This window comes from Danio rerio, chromosome 10, assembly GCF_049306965.1.
Source record: "Danio rerio strain Tuebingen ecotype United States chromosome 10, GRCz12tu, whole genome shotgun sequence".
NCBI lineage: Eukaryota > Metazoa > Chordata > Actinopteri > Cypriniformes > Danionidae > Danio > Danio rerio.
Genome location: NC_133185.1, coordinates 28,514,434 through 28,536,093, shown reverse-complemented (window position 1 = coordinate 28,536,093; position 21,660 = coordinate 28,514,434). Strand labels below are relative to the sequence as shown.

The window sequence follows — 21,660 nt, the reverse complement described above, 5'->3', positions numbered from 1 at the left end:
TATTCCTTTGTATTATTTTGTTGTTTCATCATTTATGTTTATTGTCTTTTTCCTAACATTTATTCATTTTGTTCGGTCTTCTGTTCACTTGTTTGCATTTTTGTGTTCATATTTATGTTTATTTCTATAGCATTTATTAATATAGTATTATATATAGTTTTTATATAGAGTTTTGCATGGGATTTTTTTTTTCAAAAAGCAAGAACTATGTATTATTCAGAATTATTTTTCAATTATTGTTTTTTTTTTTTCAATTGTAACTCCGATGAGTGCTGTTTAATGATCAGTACAATGAAGTGCTCTAAATCAGATTGGACTTTCTCACAAATATGGTTTCTTTTTAAGAATCAAAATACTTGAGTAGATATAACTATTTCTAATATATTTGGTAGAAAAGGCTGGTTTGAAAGAAAGCAATAGATAAAGGAGAATAAAGCAAGTTTTTTTTTTTTTTTTTTTTTTTTATATGAGGCTTAACGACAGTCCGCTTAAAGGTTTAAGACATATATCCTAATAGTAAAGATGAATTTATAATGTTAAGAATAGGTTATGCAACTTCTAATATCTACTTTTTTAAATAGTAAAGTTGAAAAATTATCTACATTTTAAGAAATAAAGATACAAAAGCTGTCACTGGGGCTGTACATTTTCAAAAAAAGTACACTTTTGTACCTTACAGATACACATTGGTACCTTAAAGGAACATTTTTTTATCTGTAGGCTATACTTTCGTACTTTTAATGTACTATGAAGAACGCAATTGTACTTTTTTAGGTATACTATATAAATATATATATATATATATATATATATATATATATATATATATATATATATATATATATATATATATATATATTAGGGTTGGGCCGATGGCCAATAGACAACACGATGCTGAGCCGGCTTCGCCAATCCTCGGCCCCGTCCCCGTTGCAAACCCGCTCATGAAAAATACACATTAAGGCCCCATTTACACTGATAAGTCTTAGTATTAAAATGGCATTTAAGAATGAAAATGATTCACATCCACACCGTTTTACCTAGCATTTCTGACCAGCCCTCCGTTCGCTGTATACGCACATCGAGTGACCACACACACACACACACAGACACAGATACAGCCACACACACAGCGACACAGCCTCCTCTGAGCTCCAGTGAGCAGTGCACGTCGGACAGATTATCAACGATGTACCGCTGGATCGTGCCTCACTATAGTTGTTAAACGTGATATTTCATTAATCTCTTCTCTATCTAATGACTCTTCGGTCTTTTAAATCTATCAGATAACGTGTCACAGCGTCAGTACACTGCTTCAATCTCTCACTTTCACACTTGTACTTAGTAATTTTAGTGATAACCTCAGATACTGTTGGTTGTGCACCTTTTACCAACTAACCACCCGCGGAAAAAGTGATTGACAGGTGGTAATTTTGGCGCAACTTATCTATTTATTCATGATTTGTTTATGGGTAAAACAAAGACCATGTGAGTCAGGTAGTTGAAAAGGTAGGCCACAAATAATTAATTTGTTATGAATTAATTTATTATTTATAAATAATTAATTTACCTCCGCCAATGACGAAGATGCCATTGTCCATCGCGATGTTTCACATAAGACATTGTACGATGCCAAATTGGTCGACATCATCCAACCCTTATACATATGTAGCTTATGTTACAAAAGTGTACCTTTAGAAAAAGTACGGCACCAATGACAGCTTTTGTACCTTTATTTCAGAGAGTGTAGCATTGTTATTGTTGATTTGGAGGAGTTGATCAGATTACACAGTTTTTCCTCTCCTAATGCTGAAAAAACGTTACATTTTTCCATTGAGGATCTACAGCGCTCTGATTGGGAAAACACTAATACAGGGAAAGTAATAGTACTTATTTATCTCTGATGTAATTCATTTCTTTCTTTTTCTGTTAGGTTTATTTCTGTCTTCTGTTCAGTTGTCCATAATTCAGTTTAATTTGCTTGTTTATTCTTTATTTTCTGCATACTTGTCTTTTTCTCTCTCTTTAAATCTTCATTCTTTTCCTCACTGGATTGCATCCCTCTTTAAAAAGTGTACATGGCAGATAGTCAATGATTTCACTGCTTAATAAGAACAGTCATCAGAATAGAAAACAGCAAACCACAGACCATTATTTCAATAAAAAAATCACACAAGAAAAATTCACCGTGTAATCCAGATGTCGCTTTCCAGCAACACAGGGAGAAATATACAGCCAAACATCTTCATAGAGCTTCCAGAAAGGATATAAATACAGCCCTGCACTGACAAGCTGTTTTGGTTTAGCAGTGATCCCCTTCTTAACCGGGATCCTTTCGAAAATCCCTCCATGCCTCCATTCAGCCATCATGTTGATATCTAACATGTGAATGCTGTCGGCTACCAAAAAGGCTGTGTTGTGAACAGACATAAACAAAGATTTTTCCTTGATGCATCTTCGTCTAGCGCCTCATAAAAAGGTCAGGGGGAGCTGTTATTCGGTGCGATGCTCCCAGTGCTTTTTGCTACATTAAATCCCGCTGTTGATTCCTCCTGTCCATGCAGCTTTATTTCAGAATTACGCTCCATCAACATCGCTCATCCTGCACCCTGCTATGCTAGCCGTGCGCTTCTGTTTCACAAGCTCATATGCGAGTTCAGGATTAGTCAGGCATCAAAAGAAGGCGTCTTTTTTTGTTGTTGAGAATGATGTTCAGAGGTGTGTGCTGTGTTACATTCTGTCTAAAACCCATATTAAACATTTTACATTAATAATTTGCCTTTTTTATTTTTATCATGCATAAAGTTTTATGAGATTATACTGAAAGACTAAATATACAGTTGAAATCAGAATTATTAAACCCCCTTTGTTTTTTGTTTTTGTTTTTTTGTTTTTTTTTTATATTTCCCAAATCATGTTTAACAGACGTCTAACATGTTTATCATGTCTAACAAATCAATGAAAAGGTTCAAATGAATTCAATAAAGTCCTTATAAAATGCCACCATCAGATTCGAATCATATTAAACTTCATTAATTTGCGCAGACAATAAAATCTTTGTTGGCTTATCCTACTTGTCGTGTCGTGTTAATTGTTATTACAGTGTGTCTTTTTTCATGGTGTGCATTTATTTCATGCTTTATGTTTGACATTTTGAATTTGGATTTACTCTGTAAATAAACACCATTGCAGTTTTGATTGTCACATAGACCAAACCCTTAATAGGCATGCCCAAGATGCATTGTAAATTAATATTATATCTGTGTTTTTTTTTAATCTATTTATGGCTTAAGATTCCATAGTTATATCAATGAATGCAATAAAGAAAAACACTGATGTATCTACTGCCCCTCAGATACCAAACAGACTTTGAACAAAAAGCAAAGTGATGGGTTAACTGATCCACTATCCCTTTCATTTGAATTCATATTTAAAAAAAAACAAAAACATGTTGATGACTGCAGCTCTCAGTGGGAGAAGGACTGTCTAACCCCACCATTTTCAGGCAGCTGAATATCAAAGCAATGGAAGTTAGTGGTGCATCGAGGGACTGAGGAGACCAAGCTGTGAATTTGTGATTAAAGCAAGGTAAATGAGTCCATTAGAAGCAGAATAGCCCTGGAGACATGACAGGAGTAAATCATTGTGGCTAATTTCCTTCCCTCAAGGACAGACCAAAGGAAAAAAAAAAAAAGAAAAGAGTGATGGAGAGAAAAGAAGAAGAGGAATATCCGTTTGAGAGAACGATGGCCCTTTCTCAAAAGTAACAGACAGCCAATGGCATTCTGGCATTTGGTATTTCATAAACGCATTTAGATTTGGCAATTCCTAAAGTTTAGATGTCTGTGGTCTGGGGCTTTGTCTTATACTGTCAGCACAATTAATCAGCACGGGAACATTATGAAGACATTAACATGCTCTCGGTGGAGGAAGTCAAAGATTGCGCTCTCCCACTCAAAGACCCCGGCTGAGATCGGCTTTACCTGCCAAATTGGTGCAGGTGTCGTGCTTCCCGAACGTCTGCATTAATTCCTTTTTGACATATGCAGACCCACAGCACGGGGAAAAAGTACATGGTGGTATCAAAGGATGGAGTAAATGCTCCATGTGTCTCAGCGGTGGGTGAAGCTGGCAGCCGCCCCAGCAAATAGGTCTCCTCTGCCCTGTCCGTCTGTTCCCCTGGCCCTTCTACTCTCAGCCTGACTGCACTGCTGAAGCTGGAAACATGTTTAGAAGCACACACAGGCTAATGCGTTATTCATATTATTATGAATAAAATATGCTAATTAGTCATTTGATTCAGTATATCAGATTAGAAAAAAATATGTTGATTGATTGATTGGTTGCTTGCTTGCTTGTTTAATTGATTGATTGGTTGTCGGTTGGTTGGCTGGCTGGTTGTTTGGTTAGTTGGGTGGTTGGTTGGCTGACTGGTTGACTGGTTGGTTGGTTTTTTAGGTAGGTTGCTTGGTTAATTGGTTGCTTGGTTAATTGATTGATTGGTTGTTGATTGATTGGTTGTCGGTTGGCTGACTGGTTGGTTGGTTGGTTGGTTGGTTTGTTGGTTGGTTGGTTGTACAGTAAACTTTTGTAACTTGTAAATTGTAACAGTAAAGTTTTAGAGAGTTCTAGATTACATGCTCCCTTTCTAAAGAACTGTTCAATTTATTTATTTGTTTGTTTATTTATTTATTTATTTATTTATTTATTTATTTATTTATTTAGTGTTTTATTGTATTATTTTATTTTATTTTTATTTTCTGTCAGTCTATGTTGCTGGATTTAATGTGACTTTTAATAATTATTTTCTCTTTGATAAATATACATAAATTAGTAAAAAAATTCCATTTTGTCATATTTTTATATTTTTTTTTATTTTAATATAGTTTGTTTTAGTTTCTAACATGTGTACAAATAATGTAGTATAAATAGTAAAGTTTTATTTGTTGGGAGCAAAGATTTTACTTGAAAACCATTTGGATTTCACTCAAAAGGGTGTTTTCAAAACATGCAACTGATCCGGGTGCTGATCTAAGTTAACAGTATAAAGTATCATGATGCTGAAATAAGCAAGACCCGGTGTACACAGCCATGTAAAAACAATGTCAAAAACAAGAACAGCTTGAGCTTCTCTGGTCTCGCTGAAGATCATTGCGGGTCTCTGTTTTAGTTTAACATTATTGCTCTGAAACATCATCACCACACATCTAAAGGAAATGTTGTTTTGATTGCTTCTAATTTGGCATGTCTTGCTCGATGCAGCCCGAAAAGCAATATCCTCCACCCCGACCCAACCCAACCGCGCAGCACTAATAGAATACAGAGATGAGACGGCTTTAATGGAAAAGTAGCGCCTAAGTCAATACAATTAAACAGAGCGTGTTTGAACACGCAAGGCCTGTTTCCCCGCAAGCTATTAAAGCCACTAAAATGAAAGTGTGTTTGTGTTTAGTGCAGTTTAGATATTGAAAACAGAGCATAAATCTGGATCCTCTCAGCTGTTTTATTTTTTATTATTTATTTATTTTTTCTTGTAATCTTTTAATAAATAAAGAGATTTTGTCTGCTCGCTAGTCCGTTTGTTTGTCGCTCAGTAACTTTTATGTAATTCCCCATTTGCAATGTTGTTCACAAAACCCATTATGTTTCTGTGGCAAATGGAAAGATGGTGGAAAGAAGCAAATCAATTATGCGGCTCGACTCCTCGGCTTTAGTAAAATCATTTTTTCAGCGTGATAAGAAGAGAACATCAGTCTGGCGCTTTGACGTGTTCAGTTGTTTTGTTTATAGTTGACATCTTTGACATTTTGATGGATCTTTATTTATGTGGAATTTGTTATCAGCATGTGGTATGTTGGCTCGTCATATTTGCTAGTCTCTGTTCAAATAAAATGTTACTGATTTACCTATTAATTATTTGACATATTTATTAATTCATTGTTTTTTTTTTCATTCTAAACATTCTAAATAAAAATGATTGATTCCTAAAATGTTTTAATTGAATCAACTAATCTTTTCTAGTTATCTCAACTCATAACAGTCAAACTGACTGAAAATATTAAGTTATTCTTTGTAAAAACAATTGTTGAAACTTTATTAACATGAGCTTATTAAAATAACGTTTGTTGTCATGACATTTTGTCAGATCATTATTTACATTGTAAACTGTAAAATATTTTGGGTTCCACATAATTCCTTCATGTTGTCCCAAGAGAAATTGATTAAGTTAACGTACTTGTTTTTACAAATTTAAGTGGACTGAAAATAAAACCATTAAATTGTCCTAAAAAAAAAACAAAAAAAAAACAATGATTGTGTTGGTTCAACTCATTTTAAATAAGTAGTTTGAACAAGCAGCAAACAATATTTTTTTGTGTATTTAATGCAAACAAAAACTTATTTTAATTCATTTGATTTGTTTTCCGTTCTGTGAAGGTACTTTCTATATCATGGAAACAAACATAATTTTTTACTTTTGGTTTATTTTGTGTTTTTCCCTCCTAAATAATATTTTTTTATTTTTTATTTTTTTTTTTTGTGCAATTATTTATTTATTTATTTATTTATTTATTTATTTATTTATTTATTTATTTATTTATTTATTTATTTTATTCACCAGTAAATGTTTTGGTTCATTTTGTTTTGACAGTTTCATGTTGACTTTATGGGGCGAGGCAGTGGCGCAGTAGGTAGTGCTGCCGTCTCACAGCAAGAGACATTCCAAAGACATGCGGTACTTGGGAATTGGGTAGGCTAAATTGTCCGTAGTGTATGAGTATGTGTGTGTGTGAATGTGTGTGTGGATGTTTCCCAGAGATGGGTTGCGGCTGGAAGGGCATCTGGTAAAAAAAACTTGCTGGATAAGTTGTCAGTTCATTCCGCTGTGGCGACCCCGGATTAATAAAGGGACTAAGCCGTCAAGAAAATGAATGAATAAATGAATGAATAAATGTTGACTTATAATAAAAATAAACACCAAATATGTGATTTTATTCACCTATCATGCACCCATTGTTCTTTTTCTTTTCTTTTGTTTTCTTTTTATTTACTTTATTTTTTTTTCTTTGAATTGCTAAATTCTGTACAGTACAAAAAGTATTGTTTTTCATATTATAAATAATATAATTATATCAGGGTATCCATTGGGTCTTAAAATGTCTTAAATCTACTGCAATATTGTGTTGTAAATCTTTTTATTTTTTATTTTTTTTAACAGGTCTTAATTTTTCTTTGTTTATGTATAGCTACCCAATCTGGGGTGCATTTCTCAAACAATGACTTAAATTACGGTTATCATATTATGATGCATGGTTTGAGAAAAGAACAGCGCAGATGCATTATTTGAACTATGTTAGTTATAACGTAAAGGCGAAGTTACAACTTCTAGAGAAAAACCCTATACTTTTTGTGCAAATTATGTTGTTTTAAACGCATAAAAAAAAAAATCCAATATTAGTTTTGGTTAAAACATGCACTAGTTTTCCATATTAATTGAAATATATATATAAGCGCCACATATAGGGTCTATGTTTCCTTATATTGAGAACATTCCACATTCTACTCTAAAACATATAACATAAATAATAATAATTTTTTGATAGGGCAAGTGAAAATCTTTTTCAAATGGGATATTTGAAAAAATAATATTAGGCCTGTATAAGTCTAAAATTTCACTTATAATGGTCTTAAAAATGTCTTAAAAAGTTTTAAAATTAACTTGGTGAAACCAGCAGAAACCCAGTATATGCATTAGTTGTACATTGGATGTTTTTCCATATGACATTATATATGTTCTATAGTTTGTGACCTGGAGTTGAACTCACTTCCTTGCACCACATGACCATAAAGGACAAATCTGTGAATTCTACTAAAGCTAGGTCATTAAACCCATGAAACCATCCCCATGAAGTGGAAATGATAGTTCCGGTAATCTTGCTATTGTATGTTCGCTTAATTAGTGCTATTATAGTGACTCATTTCAGTTGCGTGTGCGGTTGTACGCTATGCTGCTGTGTTCTCAGCCTTGAAAAATGTGAACGATGACATTGCTGCTTAATTATTGTTGTACAGGGTCATTTAGAGAGATTACATAACTGTACACTTAAAGCAGTCGTTCAGCTGGAACACCCCTAGTTGGGAAAAAAAAGCTGCAAACATGGAAATCTACATTTGTTAATGTTTATTCAGTTGTAAATCTGCAATTAACTGATTATCACATACTGGATAATACTCTTCAATGCAGCTTCAAGAGTCATTATTTATTTCTGAATGACTAAAATTGCAGTTCGTCTTTGTGTGGTGTTTCAAAACCAGGATTTGCTTGATTTCCGAACAACCCTTGAAAATGTATTTAGACTATTTCTCAGCAGTTTACATGATCATGAATGCAGTCAGCTTGAATATCTTTGTATTGCACTGTTGCATCAATGAGACGCCACATTGAGCTCTCAGAGAGATGATACTGACAATCTGCTTTGATATATTTCAGCAACTTAGAGTATATTAAGATATCCATCATCAACCCATACTCCTTCAGTCGACCATTTAATTGTATAACCATCTTATTAGCCTATTATAAGTGCAAGTTCCATAGACACCTGCCATATTTAGAGCATTCATTCATTCATTCATTCATTCATTTGTTCTTTCATTCATTTTCCTTCGTCTTAGTCTTTTATTTATCAGGGGTCGCCACAGCGAAATGAACCACCAACTATTCCAGCATATGTTTTACGCAGTGGATGCCCTTCCAGCCACAACCCAGTACTGGAAAACACCCATACACCCTCACATTCACACACATACACACACTCATACACTATGGCCAATTTAATTAATTCAATTCACCTACATAGATCATGCAAACTCTACACAGAATGCCAACTGGCCGTCGAGACTCAAACCAGCGACCTTCTTACTGTGAGGCCACAGTGCTAACCACCATGCCATCCATACTTATACCATAAAACCATAATTTACTGTATGAATTAACTGCATTTTATTGTAACCCTACAATTGTAACATGAAACTTCATTTGTAGTTTGACGTCAGTTTGTTTAATAGTTTTTATTATTATTTAATTGTAAAACCAGGAGTTAACTTGTGCCGGAATATGATCCAGCACCTCATTTTACCGATCCTTCTACTCACCCGCCCTTTTTCCCCGTCTGCTGTTTACTTTCACTTTCGTCCACGATAACCAATTCCCACCTGGGCTCTTAACTCCCTCTTCATTTTCGTGCGCAACACCTCTACATCCTCGGATGGTATGCAGGACCTGTTACCCCAATCTGTTCCGGGACCTCGCGATTCACAAATTAAGCACCGTGTAAAACTAACAGTGAAAATTGATAAATACAATGATTGATGTTTTTTGAAAGAAAACCTCACCTAGGCTAAACTGGACATTTATTTTTTGTTCAAGCTACTAATGTGAAATGAGCTGATACAATACCATTCTTGAGTTGTTGTTGTTGTTTTTTTTTTTGTTGTTTTTTTGTGACAACTTATTTTTTTTATGTTCAATCCACTTAAATATGCAATCTGTAACTTAATAGATTAACTTAATTCCCTCATGTTGTCCCAACACAGATTGATTGTGTGGAACCCAACATTTTTTTTCAGTGTAAATTTATTCAACATACAGTAGTATTAAGAAATATTATAACAACTGAATAGAAAGGTTATATGTGTGTGTGTGTGTGTGTGTGTGTGTGTGTGTGCGTGTGTGTATGTGTGTGTGTGTGTGCATACATATATATATTCTTATGTAAATGTTATTTAATGTAATCTTTAGCTTCACATGAATCAGAAATAATTAAATTTTTATTTATGCAAAATTTAGTGATTATTTATTCCTGGGGCTCAGCTATTAATGGTTCTTATTATTAAGAAGGTGACAGTTTTCCAGATTTTTGTGTTTTGTTTTCTTTGATAAAAAATAAAATTCTAAATAACCACATTTATTATACATTTTTTGTAGTGTTCGTAAAGCCTTTTTTGACAATAATATGAAATGACAAAAGATTCTTGAGCAGCAAATTAGTAATTTAATTAATTTAGCAAATCCATTATGTTTATCATGATTATATTACATTAGTGTGAACGTGTGTTCTTTTGTTCATGTACACAAAGGACACAAAATTATATGACATGGGCATAGCCTAGGTGTCATTCTGGTGACATTCTGTGTTTCCTCATAATTCAAAATGCTTATAAATAATGTTTAACAGATTTCTGACATTCAAAATTTGCCACAGGCTTACTGAAAGAATTGGGTTTAGGGATATGAGTAGGGTAAGGCCATATGATAAGTGTTTTGTATGGTACAAAATACATTAGATCTATGGAAAGTCCTCGTAAACCATATATAGAAGTTTATGTGTGATTTTCTTTCTATACTTGCTTGATTTTATTTCTATACTTTTCTTTCTATATTTTTTTCTATACTTAAATGAGATATGCTGATGCATTAGTATAGTTCTCTTGGAAATACTGCATGAGTGTTGCGCACTCAGCAGCTGTGATGGATCTCCACCCTCAAAGGTCACCCGTGGCCCCGCTGCGCTTCATGCAGTGGTCAGCAGGTGCTGTGTTCAGTGGGACTGAGCCTCGCTCTGTCTCGCTCAGTGTTCCTGGACTCCAGTGGCCCCCATTTGGCTTCGGATCGTCCTGTTAGAGACCTTTTGCATTGCCGGCAGTGCCAGCTCATGGTGGGAAATGGGCAGTTTAGCCTCGGCCTCTCAGAATCACTGCTGATCTTGATGAAACGTCTGATGCCAGCCAGAATCTGCTGGTGCTGCTGCCAGCCCAATGAAATGGCCCTGCCAGGAGTGATGAGAAGCCAGGAATGAAAGAGAAAGGAAATCTGTGTGGTTAAAAGGAACAGCGATTGATATGGTTTCATTTGCAGGGAAGAGTCTGAGTCACTTTGAAAGGTTGATGATTAGGAGGTTAGTTGCTGTGTATGATTTGCTTTTAGATTCATTACATTAGCACTGACTATCAACAGTTGTGGACAAATTTAAAAAAATCAAGTTAAAGTGCATAAACTAGGGGTGTCAAATGTTTTTGTTTCTTTGATGCACCACGATGCAAACACGAACAATTCGGTATGGGTTAAGTAATGATCATAACAGGTCATTATGTATTGACCTCATTTATCACATACAGTTGAAGTCAGAATTATTAGAATTATTTATAACTTATTAGAATTATAAGTTACAAATATTAATACAAGAGTTATTGTGTTGCTAAGTAAAATATCAAATGTTATATGGTAAGCATCATTAATGCACTGAGTTATCAAATTGAACCGAATCAATGATATAATAATCGTAACCGAACCAACAGTGAGACCAGTGTAGGTTCACACCTCTAGCATAATCCCTATTAAAATTAATGTATGAAGCCTTCCCTTTTGATTTTATGTGAGTTAGAGTACAAATGTACTTTTGTGTATTTTTATTGATAATAAGTAGATAATAGTGCTTATTTTTTGCAAGAAATTGTTTTTTTATTTTATTACCTAAACTCGATATCCATACTGATAATTAATGACAATTTGAGAGAAAAATGTATAAAATATAGTCTAGTTTGTAATAAAAATTAATAAAGGTGGAATGTATATAAAAGTGTGCGTGAAAATGTAAATTATATAAAAAATGCAACTGAGGGTGTTTAAATGTTAAGAACACTATGTGACCGTACTACAGCATCAGAGAAAATACATGACCGTTCATTTGTTACTTTTAAAAAAACATTTTGTTTAGTTTTTCAACTCGCAAATTAAGTTTGTAAACAATTGAACTGAATAAATGACATGATTAAGCTCAATCACCATTTAAATACTTAACAAATGTACTTAAAATACTAAAAGTACAGTAGCAAAGTAAAAATAGTTGTTCACTATGGCGGTAACCAAATGAGAGGTCATTGTGACCCAGCGGTTAAGAAATAGAGTAAGTGTTATTTTTTAATCACTTGCCTCCGAGGGGTTGATCTAGGTGGGCTGTAATTCTGTAGACCACCTGTTGGGCATTGTGAGCCTTTTCTTCACTGTGTGATCAGCCAGCAGCTTTGAGAGTTCACAGGAAATGGAATTAGCACCTGAAAATGGCAGTCCAATCACAGAAATGACGGGTCATTTGCTTTATTCTCAGTGTGCATGATTATATGGCTTGTGGTAAAAGAAATATCAGTCAAGGCTTAAACACCACTGCCATTTTGTGCTGCGCATGGCCTCATCTTTTCAAAAAATCAAGAATTCAACTGTAATCAACACATTTATCTGTAATTAGTCAGAACTGAGATCAAGGAAGGACAATGAAATTAAACGAGCTGGAGTTTTAGAATGTAATACCTTGTGTAATAAAGCAATTATGACTGACGTAAAAAAAAAATGTGCCAGCTATATTGAGAAAATTAGAAAAAAAAAAGTTAATTTGGCTTTTAATATTGTCATACACTTGAAACTGTTTTTAAAATTGATAATAACATGAGCCATTATTAATAAATGAAAATCAATAATAATTGAGCGCTAAATTAAAATTTAATGAAATGATTTCTAAAGAAGCATGTGTCACACAAAAATTGGAGTAACCATACTTAAAATGTAGCTTTCCCGTTACAGCAATGAATTACATTTACATCTGTTACATTGTAAATTAATTATTTTCTTTTTTTTATTATTATTATTAAATCACACAATATTACATGTTTCACTCTATATTCTTTGATTATTGAACTTTTTTAGCATAAATATTTTACTGCCGGAGTAGCTCACAGTATATCTCACATTGTGCTGAAATGCACTGCCTCTTGTTTTCCTTCTTGTACATTCTACTGTTTATTTCCTTCATTCCTAGTGAGCATAATGTGTACTATCAGGATGAATGTGCTGAGAACAATCACTATACTGGCGTCAGGAGAAAGTGAGAGAGAGAGAGAGAGAGAGAGAGAGTGAATGTGTTTGTGTTAGTGTGTGCGGTGGTGTGTGGAGAGAAGCAGTCTCTTGAAGTCTGCCTTATCCTCCGGAATCCATATTCATTCAGATCTAAGCGGATATTTCATTATGAATGTGTAGTGAGGGCGCACACATCCTTTTAACGGGGTTTGTGGGATGGTGCTGTTACTTCAGTAACGCGAGCGTGACTAATTTTACTCATTCTAATAAGTGGGATCGCCTTTGATTGCCAGTCATGTAGAAGGAGACAGATAAAAATAAGAGCCAAAGCTTTTTTTCTTGGCACTTACAAGGCAGGAAAGAAGCCTGGGTTGAAATGAGGAGAAGAATGGAACCTCTGAGGGTGTCAGTGCCGGATGTGAATTAAAGCCAGATTCTCTGTGTTGTAAGGCTCAAAAAAGAGAGAAATAGGTGTTTATCATGCATCACAAAGCACTAGTCAGTGAGTTGTTGCTCTGTTTTTTAATCATGGCGGTGGTAATTGCTGTGTCAGGGCACATGGCCCTGTGTTTTGGGCTCAAATGTTGGTGGACCAGGTGTCGCACAGAACCTTGGCAGAGTTTGTAACTTCAGGCTGTCCAGTTCTCCTCATCCTTATCCACCTGATTACTGACGCCCTCGCGCTCCCCTGATGGCTGATGTCCTGGTATTGCCACATCCCACCTGTCTCTACAAGGACACTTTATGGCTCTGTTTACACAAATGTGTATTTTTTTAAAACCAAACCATTTTTGAAACTCAAGCCAGACTTGGTGAGGATTTTTAGGCTGCAGTGTTGATGTGTAGACAGTAAAAAACAGAGATTTTGCCTAATGGTGTTCGAGTGTGTTGTTTTCTCCTTTGTTTGACATTAGATGTGTGTTTAATTTAGTATTTACGCTTCTTATTGATCGTTTAATTAAATTTAATTTAATGAATTTTTTATATTTTTATTTTATTTTATTTTATTATTTTTATTTATTTAATTTTAATTTAATTAATTATTTTTTATTTATTTTTTCAATATCATTTAATTTAATTTAATTTAATATTTTGTTTTATTTTATTATTTTTAACATACATTTTCATTTTAAATCTTTTTCAATTTAATTTATTTAATTTTATTGTCTATCCATGTTGATGGGGAAAAATGTAAATGTTATTAAATATTTTCTCTTTGATAGTTCCTATATATGTATATTCGATAATTATTTAAATAATTTTCAATTTTATCATATTTGTAACTTTGCATGCTGATTGGTTATTCATAAAAATATGTGTATTACTGTACACCCTCCTTTAAAACCATTTTTTATAAAAAATAACTTGTTAGTCTTTGTTTATTGATGTGTAAGTAACGTGGAAGGAATGTCTATATTTAATGTTTCATTTCAAATGTTTTCATTTTGTTCAATTTTAAGACCATGCCCCTCCCACCTCCACAAATGAATCTATTCATGCCAAGGAAACGTTGATATGTTCACAGAGTCACAGTTGTGTATGGCAGTCTGTGTTTGTCCAAAATGTTAAGAAAATAGTACTTAAAACTTGTTTTTGGGTAGTACTGTCTTTTCATCAAGCTTTAGGTTATGATTTAATAATGGTTATTTGGTGGACTTGTCTTATAGACATAACGCAAGCTTGTCTAGTTATGGTTTAAGCCAACCTTTACTGACCAAATGAATGAGTGTGAAGAAAAAAATCATACGACAGACTTCTCGCAGAGCATATTTAGCATTTATTAATTTAATTAAAAAGGCAAATTATTATTATTATTATTATTATTATTATTTTTGCCTTCAGTTTTTTTAATCTTATTTTTGTTTTAATGTTAACCTGTTTTACTGTACCTCTTTCACAATTAAACAACGTAATGTAATAAAGTGGCTTAAATGACACTTTTAATGGATGTAACAAGTAATACAAATTAGGTAATAAAATATTCTTAATGTTGAAACATATACTGAGTGAAAATCTGTCTAAGTTATAATATATGGAAAAAATATACTTTGGTAAAGGTTTTTAAAGTGTTTAAAGTACAGGAAACTCAGCTAAATTAAACATATATTGCATAAAATGTCAGACATAGATATACTGGTTAAAGGAGGTAACTGCAATGTTTGCAAATGTAATTAGCATATTTTCTAATCGCTTTTTTCATTCATATTTTAATCATGAACTTGCACGACGAGCGTATAGGCTAAATTATTCATTTATTTATTTTACAAATGAACAAAAACTTCATCTAATTGATTGCTTAACAATTTCATGTGTGTGTTTTTTTTTTTTTTTTTTTTACGCTGACAGTGGAGAGAATTAAAACACAACTATTTGTGCCTGAACACAGGCAGATATAAACAACAAAATATATTATAAAAAAGGATTTTGACTAAATAAGAACAACTTAAACATGACTATTCAGACGATGTTCTATAGGTCTATCTGCCTTAATTTATATCTTCCTCCTGGTTCGCCTCAACCTGAACAGGGTGCTTGCCTGTGCTTGCCTGATACAGAGACAACTGTCATTATATTCTGTGTCTTTGCCTTGGAAAGTTGACTTTCCAATTTTGTTCTGGAGACTGAAGCCGCGTTCTGCTACCACACAGGAGACCGGAGTTACTAGCGCCACTTCAGCCAGTGTTTTGAAGTTAGGAAACATTTCTCCTAAGAAAGTGATCAGAAGTTTGCAGGATTCTCTAAATGTGGGATTTCCCGATCATGCAGGCACTCGTTTCACCGGAAAAAAAAATCCTGCAGCACGTGCTTCTTCTGCACCGGGGGCGCAGGTGCACCCCTCTGCATTCTGTAGTGCTCACAAACTAATAAATTAAACTAAAAAACAAACTAATAAACTAAAAACGCTCCAAATTAATAAGGGCAATCGCCATCAGTTGGACAGGAGTAGGAATTACAGTTAGCTACAAATTACAATAGATCGCCCTCAGCATAATCTGTCAAAATGACGGATCACCTGCAGATTTTTCCGTCACTGCTGAAAAAAATCTGTCAATGGCGGAAAATATTCAGTTGATGCAACCTCTGATAAATCTCATAGATATAGCTTTTTTAAGCTATAAATTTATTTCCTACAGACAAAAACAAAAATTTAAAATGAAATTTCAACATTATACTTAAAATTATGTCCAGAAACATGCCTCCAAACTCCCCTGATACTCCCTCTTTCCACCTCGGTTGAGTCTGTAAAGCTGGTTTCAAAATTTATACACAGCTAATTTTAATTACCATAAACTAACCCTAACCCAAACAGACACACAGTGACTTCACCTCCATTAATGAGCAAATTAAATTCAATTTGCTATCTGCATAATCACATCAGGTCAACTATACTTATTTCCCGGCTCATTCCTCTCAAAACTTGGAGAAAAGCTCTTTTGGAGTAAATATGATAAACTTGAAAAAAATATGCTCTTTACCTGCAGAATCTTTTGAAGAAATAAATAAATATTGCTTGCTCTAGAGGAATAAATTAAACATGCGTTCCCTCATTAATAATTAGCAGTCGTCCTTTTTAAAGTGTTTCCTCCTTGAGGTTGAACGAAGACTTAGTTCTTGTCAAGAAATAATTGATGTACTACTGTAATGCCACTGCAGTTGTGTGACAGTTTTTATCCCAGGAATGCTGACCACCTGAAGAAGTCTTTAATGGCCAGTTAATTAGATTTAATGGAGATTAAATCTAATGGCAATAATCAATTAAGATTGATTGATTACTTCAGGCCTAATAGCCATCTCTTTCTTTCTCTCTCTCTTTCTCCCTCTCTCCCTCTCTCTCTCCATGTGCTGCTCGGTTGATCAGATATTCTCGCCGTTTCAGGTAAGCACAGTTTCAAATCCTTTTTTTTTTAATCGAGCTGAAACGTCATTAGACATCATTTGCTGGGTCTATGGTGTGCCTGTGCTGGCGTTAAACTTTTTATATTTTCCTGAATGATATAATGGGAAGGCAAGAAGTCAAGCGCTAATCTGACAGTGCCTCAAATTAGAGGAAGTTGATGATGTGAGCGATGAGTTTGTTGTTAAGGTAATTGGAATGTTCCAGCAATGAGTGAGAGCTCCTGCATGCTCGCGACTGTGTGACGGCTGACACAGACTCAAGATGAGACATGAACGGATCTTCCACTATCAGAGAATCGGTTAATGAGCCCTCTCAGAATACTGGCTGATGGTTTAAAGGTTCTGAATCCTGTTTTCAGATGATTTTGTTATTTGTAAAATAGCTGCACTTATTTGTGTGTGCCAAACTAATGCTTGAATGAGTTTTGAGTGATGATTTGATGGATCTAGTTGAATCTGTCCCTTCTGATGTGGAGATAAGTTGATGACTGTGGTTTAAAGGATATTATTGTCTCAAGAGGATAAATTTGGTAGTGCTTATTGATTCAGATTTTTTTCTTTGTTTATAATTCTACATTTATTTTGTATATTACAAAGTGTTATCTTTCATTACCATTACCAATAATTATTTCAAAACATCATTTTAGGAAGAAAATGTAGGACTTGAAACATGATATGCACCCACTTTGTTCACGCTGATTGTTGTACATATAAACAAAACATCACTATTTGCAAGTTATTTCCATGTGTGTGATGTCTGCAACTAAAAAATCTGTCTGCACAAAAGACATTGGTGATACAACATTGGTAATACAAAGCTTTTATTAAGTAAGGCATAAAGAACATCCAGGTGGTTTTTATTGCAGGATAAACCATCTGGATGTACTTTATCCTGCTTATTACAAGGCTAATTGCTGCACAAAACATAAAAGTAGAGACAAAAAATTGTTCTGAGCCATAATGGTTTATTAAATCTTTAGTTAAATGCAAAGCTGACAGAAATGAAAATTGTTGAATGGAGGATACACTAACATAAATATTAATCAGTCACAAGATGGCGCCAAACTGTCCAGAACAAAGACGGATATAAATATGGATGTGTAAATGTATTCACTGATGGTCAAAATGATTTAAAGGGGTCTATTTTAACAATCTAAACACAAAGTCTAAAGCACATCTACATCCAATTTTGCTATATTAATGACAGAAAAATACACTCTACGCCTTGGAGCATGGTCTAACTGGGGTGTACTTATTCTCTTAATGAGTTACGAAAGTGTTTTGAGCATAAGGTGCATTAAACCAATTAGAGTCTAATCTACCATTCCCTTTAAGAGCCAGTTGCATTATGCCATGATTAATTTGTTATTTACATAGCTAACTTTGTAAGTGGAAAAAATATATGCTTCACTAGTGAGAAAACAGTTAAACAGACCATCTGTAGCTTGAGGATAAAGAACGAGCAACCTCCAATCCTGCTTTCAGCTGGTCAGTGGCGTGGTCTATTTCAGTTCCTCAAAATAGCAACGCGCCAACAATGCACCTTAACACACCTCCTTTATAGACCAGAACACCCATGAGTCCTTAAACTGGCACAAATGGATTTGCTATTTAAACAATGTGATGCAAAACGTGAAAACTAGGGTTGCGCTGGTCTAAAAATAGCAACAAATTCCTCCAAACAGGTCTTGCACTTTATTGTGCCGGGTGTATGATAGATCCCAATGTGTTATTAGCCTGATTTATTAGTTTCAGTGGTTGTTATCTTGGAATAACATGCCTAAGAATGTTGTGACTGTCCAATCTTAATCTACTATTGCAGCCATGTTACTGCTATTTATCATGTTCTGAAAGATTATATGCTTTTGTTCAGATGTTAAAAGGACTCAAGGATATTCCAAACAACTTTGTTTTTATCTTTTATCAGTCTGAGGGAATAATGTGCATATTTTAAAGCTAAAGCAGTGAAGAAAACACTATATGTGCTGAATTAGGTTCAGTAATTTTATGTGGATTGTTTGAGAAATAACAACACAGCCTCTTTTTCTGTCCCGCTTTCCCTCTCCCCCTTAAAACCATTTTTCTTCTTTATTTTTCATCTCAGCGGTACCATCACTGTTTACGCTCTTAATATCTTCTTTATAAACTCATCATGACGACGACAGTACCTCTCTGGGATGGAGGGAAAGCAATAAAAAAGCCCCGTCAGCATGAAGGGATCTTAGGAAAAAAAGATGCATCATTGTAGCCTAGGGTGATTTTAAACGTATTCTTTACAAAGATTCCATGTAGTGGTCACCTGGGGCTAGCTGAGTAGCTGCGCCAATTAAATTAGGTAGCAGCAGAACTCCCGCACCCCCTGACTGCATCCTGTTTACCGGCGTTCCCTGCGGACCCTCTCTGCTCCGCTCTGCTGTGTACAGTAATTGCATTTAGGACACCGTCGCCTTGCAGGATATTGTAGAGAATGAAAAAAAAAAATGTACACCTGAGAAGACAGGCTTTTCAGTATTACAAGTTTGGACTACATTTCCCACGAGGCCTCGCTGCTAGGGGATAGTGGAGGGGAGGGAATGCTTGTTCATTTGTTTACCGAGCTAGTAAAAGGTCATGGCAGAAAGTTTAAACAAAGAAGCGTCTAATTACATGGGCGCTTGGTTGCTCGAGTCCGTTGGGAGGTGAAATTTAAGAATTGAAATGTATGATATGGTTTCATATCCTTCTTAATATAGCCAAGGAGCCTTTTTAGCGGCAGAAACGTATTGGGTTATATACATATTGAATTATACAGGAGTAGTAATGTGCATATCGATTGCGGGAAGGTTATTAAAAGGCTGTGCTAGGGTTACATTTCATTACAATGAGCTACAATGCTTCCTGCTTCTTCTTTCTTTACAAGAAATCTGTAGCGTTTTTCAATGAAATGAAAAAAAAGATTGCTTGTAGAGTAATTATTTGGTTGGGTTTTGGACTAAACAATGTTTGTTCTCTTTATAGACAATTCAATAAAAATACATACCTTTGAGTCTGAAATTACACTTTTGTGTATATTTTTGATTCAATAAAAATTCCTCATTAATTAGAGTATGAGCCTAAAGCGAATGCTTTTGATTTACTAAGGAGGATGTTTTTTTTTTGGAATCAGTTTTAACTTAAAACTTCTTTTTTTCTGGTCTATTTTTGTCTAGCACTACTTTTGATTTATTCAACATAGGCTCATTTTAAAAACGGACTTCTATATACATTTCTGGAGACTGTGAAATATGTAGCCAGAAGTATGTATGGCTGCATTTCATCTTTAAAATGTTCCTTTTCTTGCTTAGCTGCTGAGCGCTTACCCATGAATGGCTATTCCGCTGTTACCAGCTTGCCCAGTGACTAACTGTATATGTCGGCAGACTTGTGATGTGTTGTGTCTGGTGAATAACGGTTTCAGAAAGCAAGTAAGAAAAAAATAGGGGAAAAACTGAAATAAACAATAAATGACACGGTGAGAATGTGGTAAAATCTGTAATGTGGTAAAAATCAGGCTGCCGCAAGGGCTCTTCTTTTTCTGGATTGCTTTCAAAAACACTGCCGGTTGGCTTTAGGAAAGTGGGTGAGCATGTCATGTCTGACAGTAGGTGTGTGCACACTTCTGGTTGTCTGTGTGATCACGTGATTAAGGTTTGTTTTTCCACGTGCATTTTGCTGTTGCATGTCAGTATTGTTGTGGTCATGTGGGTTATTGCTTGTCGTTCAGCTGTGCTGATTAGCCGACCAGCTTTGGTTTGTTATCCTGGCTTATCTGGGCCGCAGTCTTTTGTTTCTCTGTCAGTTTGTCCTTGTTAGCTACTTTACTCTGTGTTTTGTCAGGATTCACGTGGACTCTTCTCTAGACTCCTGATCTGTTGTTTGGTTTACGGTCTGAATTCTCGTCGCTATTGACTACATCTTGTTATGTTTTACGTTTTCTTTTTTGAATATTTTTGGACTCTTTGCGCTATTATTGTTGACCTCTGGTCAGTAAAGTTTCACTTGCAACTTGGATCCTTCACTATTGTTTTACTGCTGTTTAAAGAGTGTGACAGGGCAGGTCAATCAGTGCTTTTGAAAACACAATCAATGGGTCAGTTATTCAGTCGACAGAGGTCTCTAGTGGATTTACATGAGACGAGCAGGCACGAATGACACTCCCGAGAGAAATTTGAGATCTGAAAAAGCATACACAGCGGCCTCTGTTGGATTCGCAAAAACAAAAACTGCAAAAACAAATTGTATGCTCTCCAGAAATGTATTTAAAGGTATGTTTATAAAATGAGCCTTGGAAGGATTTATTAATTCAACATTTGCTGAATTCTGTTTTTATGACTGTTCGATGTCTACATATTTATGCATTTGATTTACGATACACTGTAAAAAAATAATATGTCAAAAAGCCATCACATAAAAAAATATGTTAATTATTTTAATTTAAACTTATTTTATTAAGTCAATCAACTTTTTTTTTTTTTTTTAAATAACTAGTATTTTTAGTCAGTTTGATTGATGTAAGTTGATATGGCTAGAAAAGATTGTTTGACTCACCTAAGTGAAGTTTATTTATAAACTAATTTCGAGAGGATCACATGCTTATGATTGAACACAGCTGGTCATGCATTAGCCAATATATGATTCACCAATCAAATGAATCCTAAGTCACCATAAATACCCTAAGTTCCATTTTACCGCCATATTTGTTTTGAAGAATCCCCTCTTCCACCCCTACTCCTCCTCCTTTCCTAGATGGGTGGCACGGTGTCCCAGTGGTTAGCACTGTTTCCTCACAGCAAGAACGTCACTGGTTTTAGTCCATACCAAGCAAGCTGATGTTTCTTTGC

General features: G+C 34.6%; 1 protein-coding gene across 17 annotated transcripts in view; it reads left to right on the top strand.

The window, feature by feature from the left end:
• Positions 1 to 21,660, top strand: part of cadm2a (cell adhesion molecule 2a) — an 877,490-nt gene that overhangs the window by 495,062 nt on the left and 360,768 nt on the right. For 3 of the 17 annotated variants that reach the window (XM_021479208.3, XM_005155263.6, NM_200664.1), the window contains 1 exon segment: positions 16,764 to 16,781. The exons of the other annotated variants lie outside the window; for them this stretch is intronic. In XM_021479208.3, the coding sequence (XP_021334883.1) occupies positions 16,764 to 16,781 (18 nt within the window). 17 annotated transcript variants of the gene reach the window in all.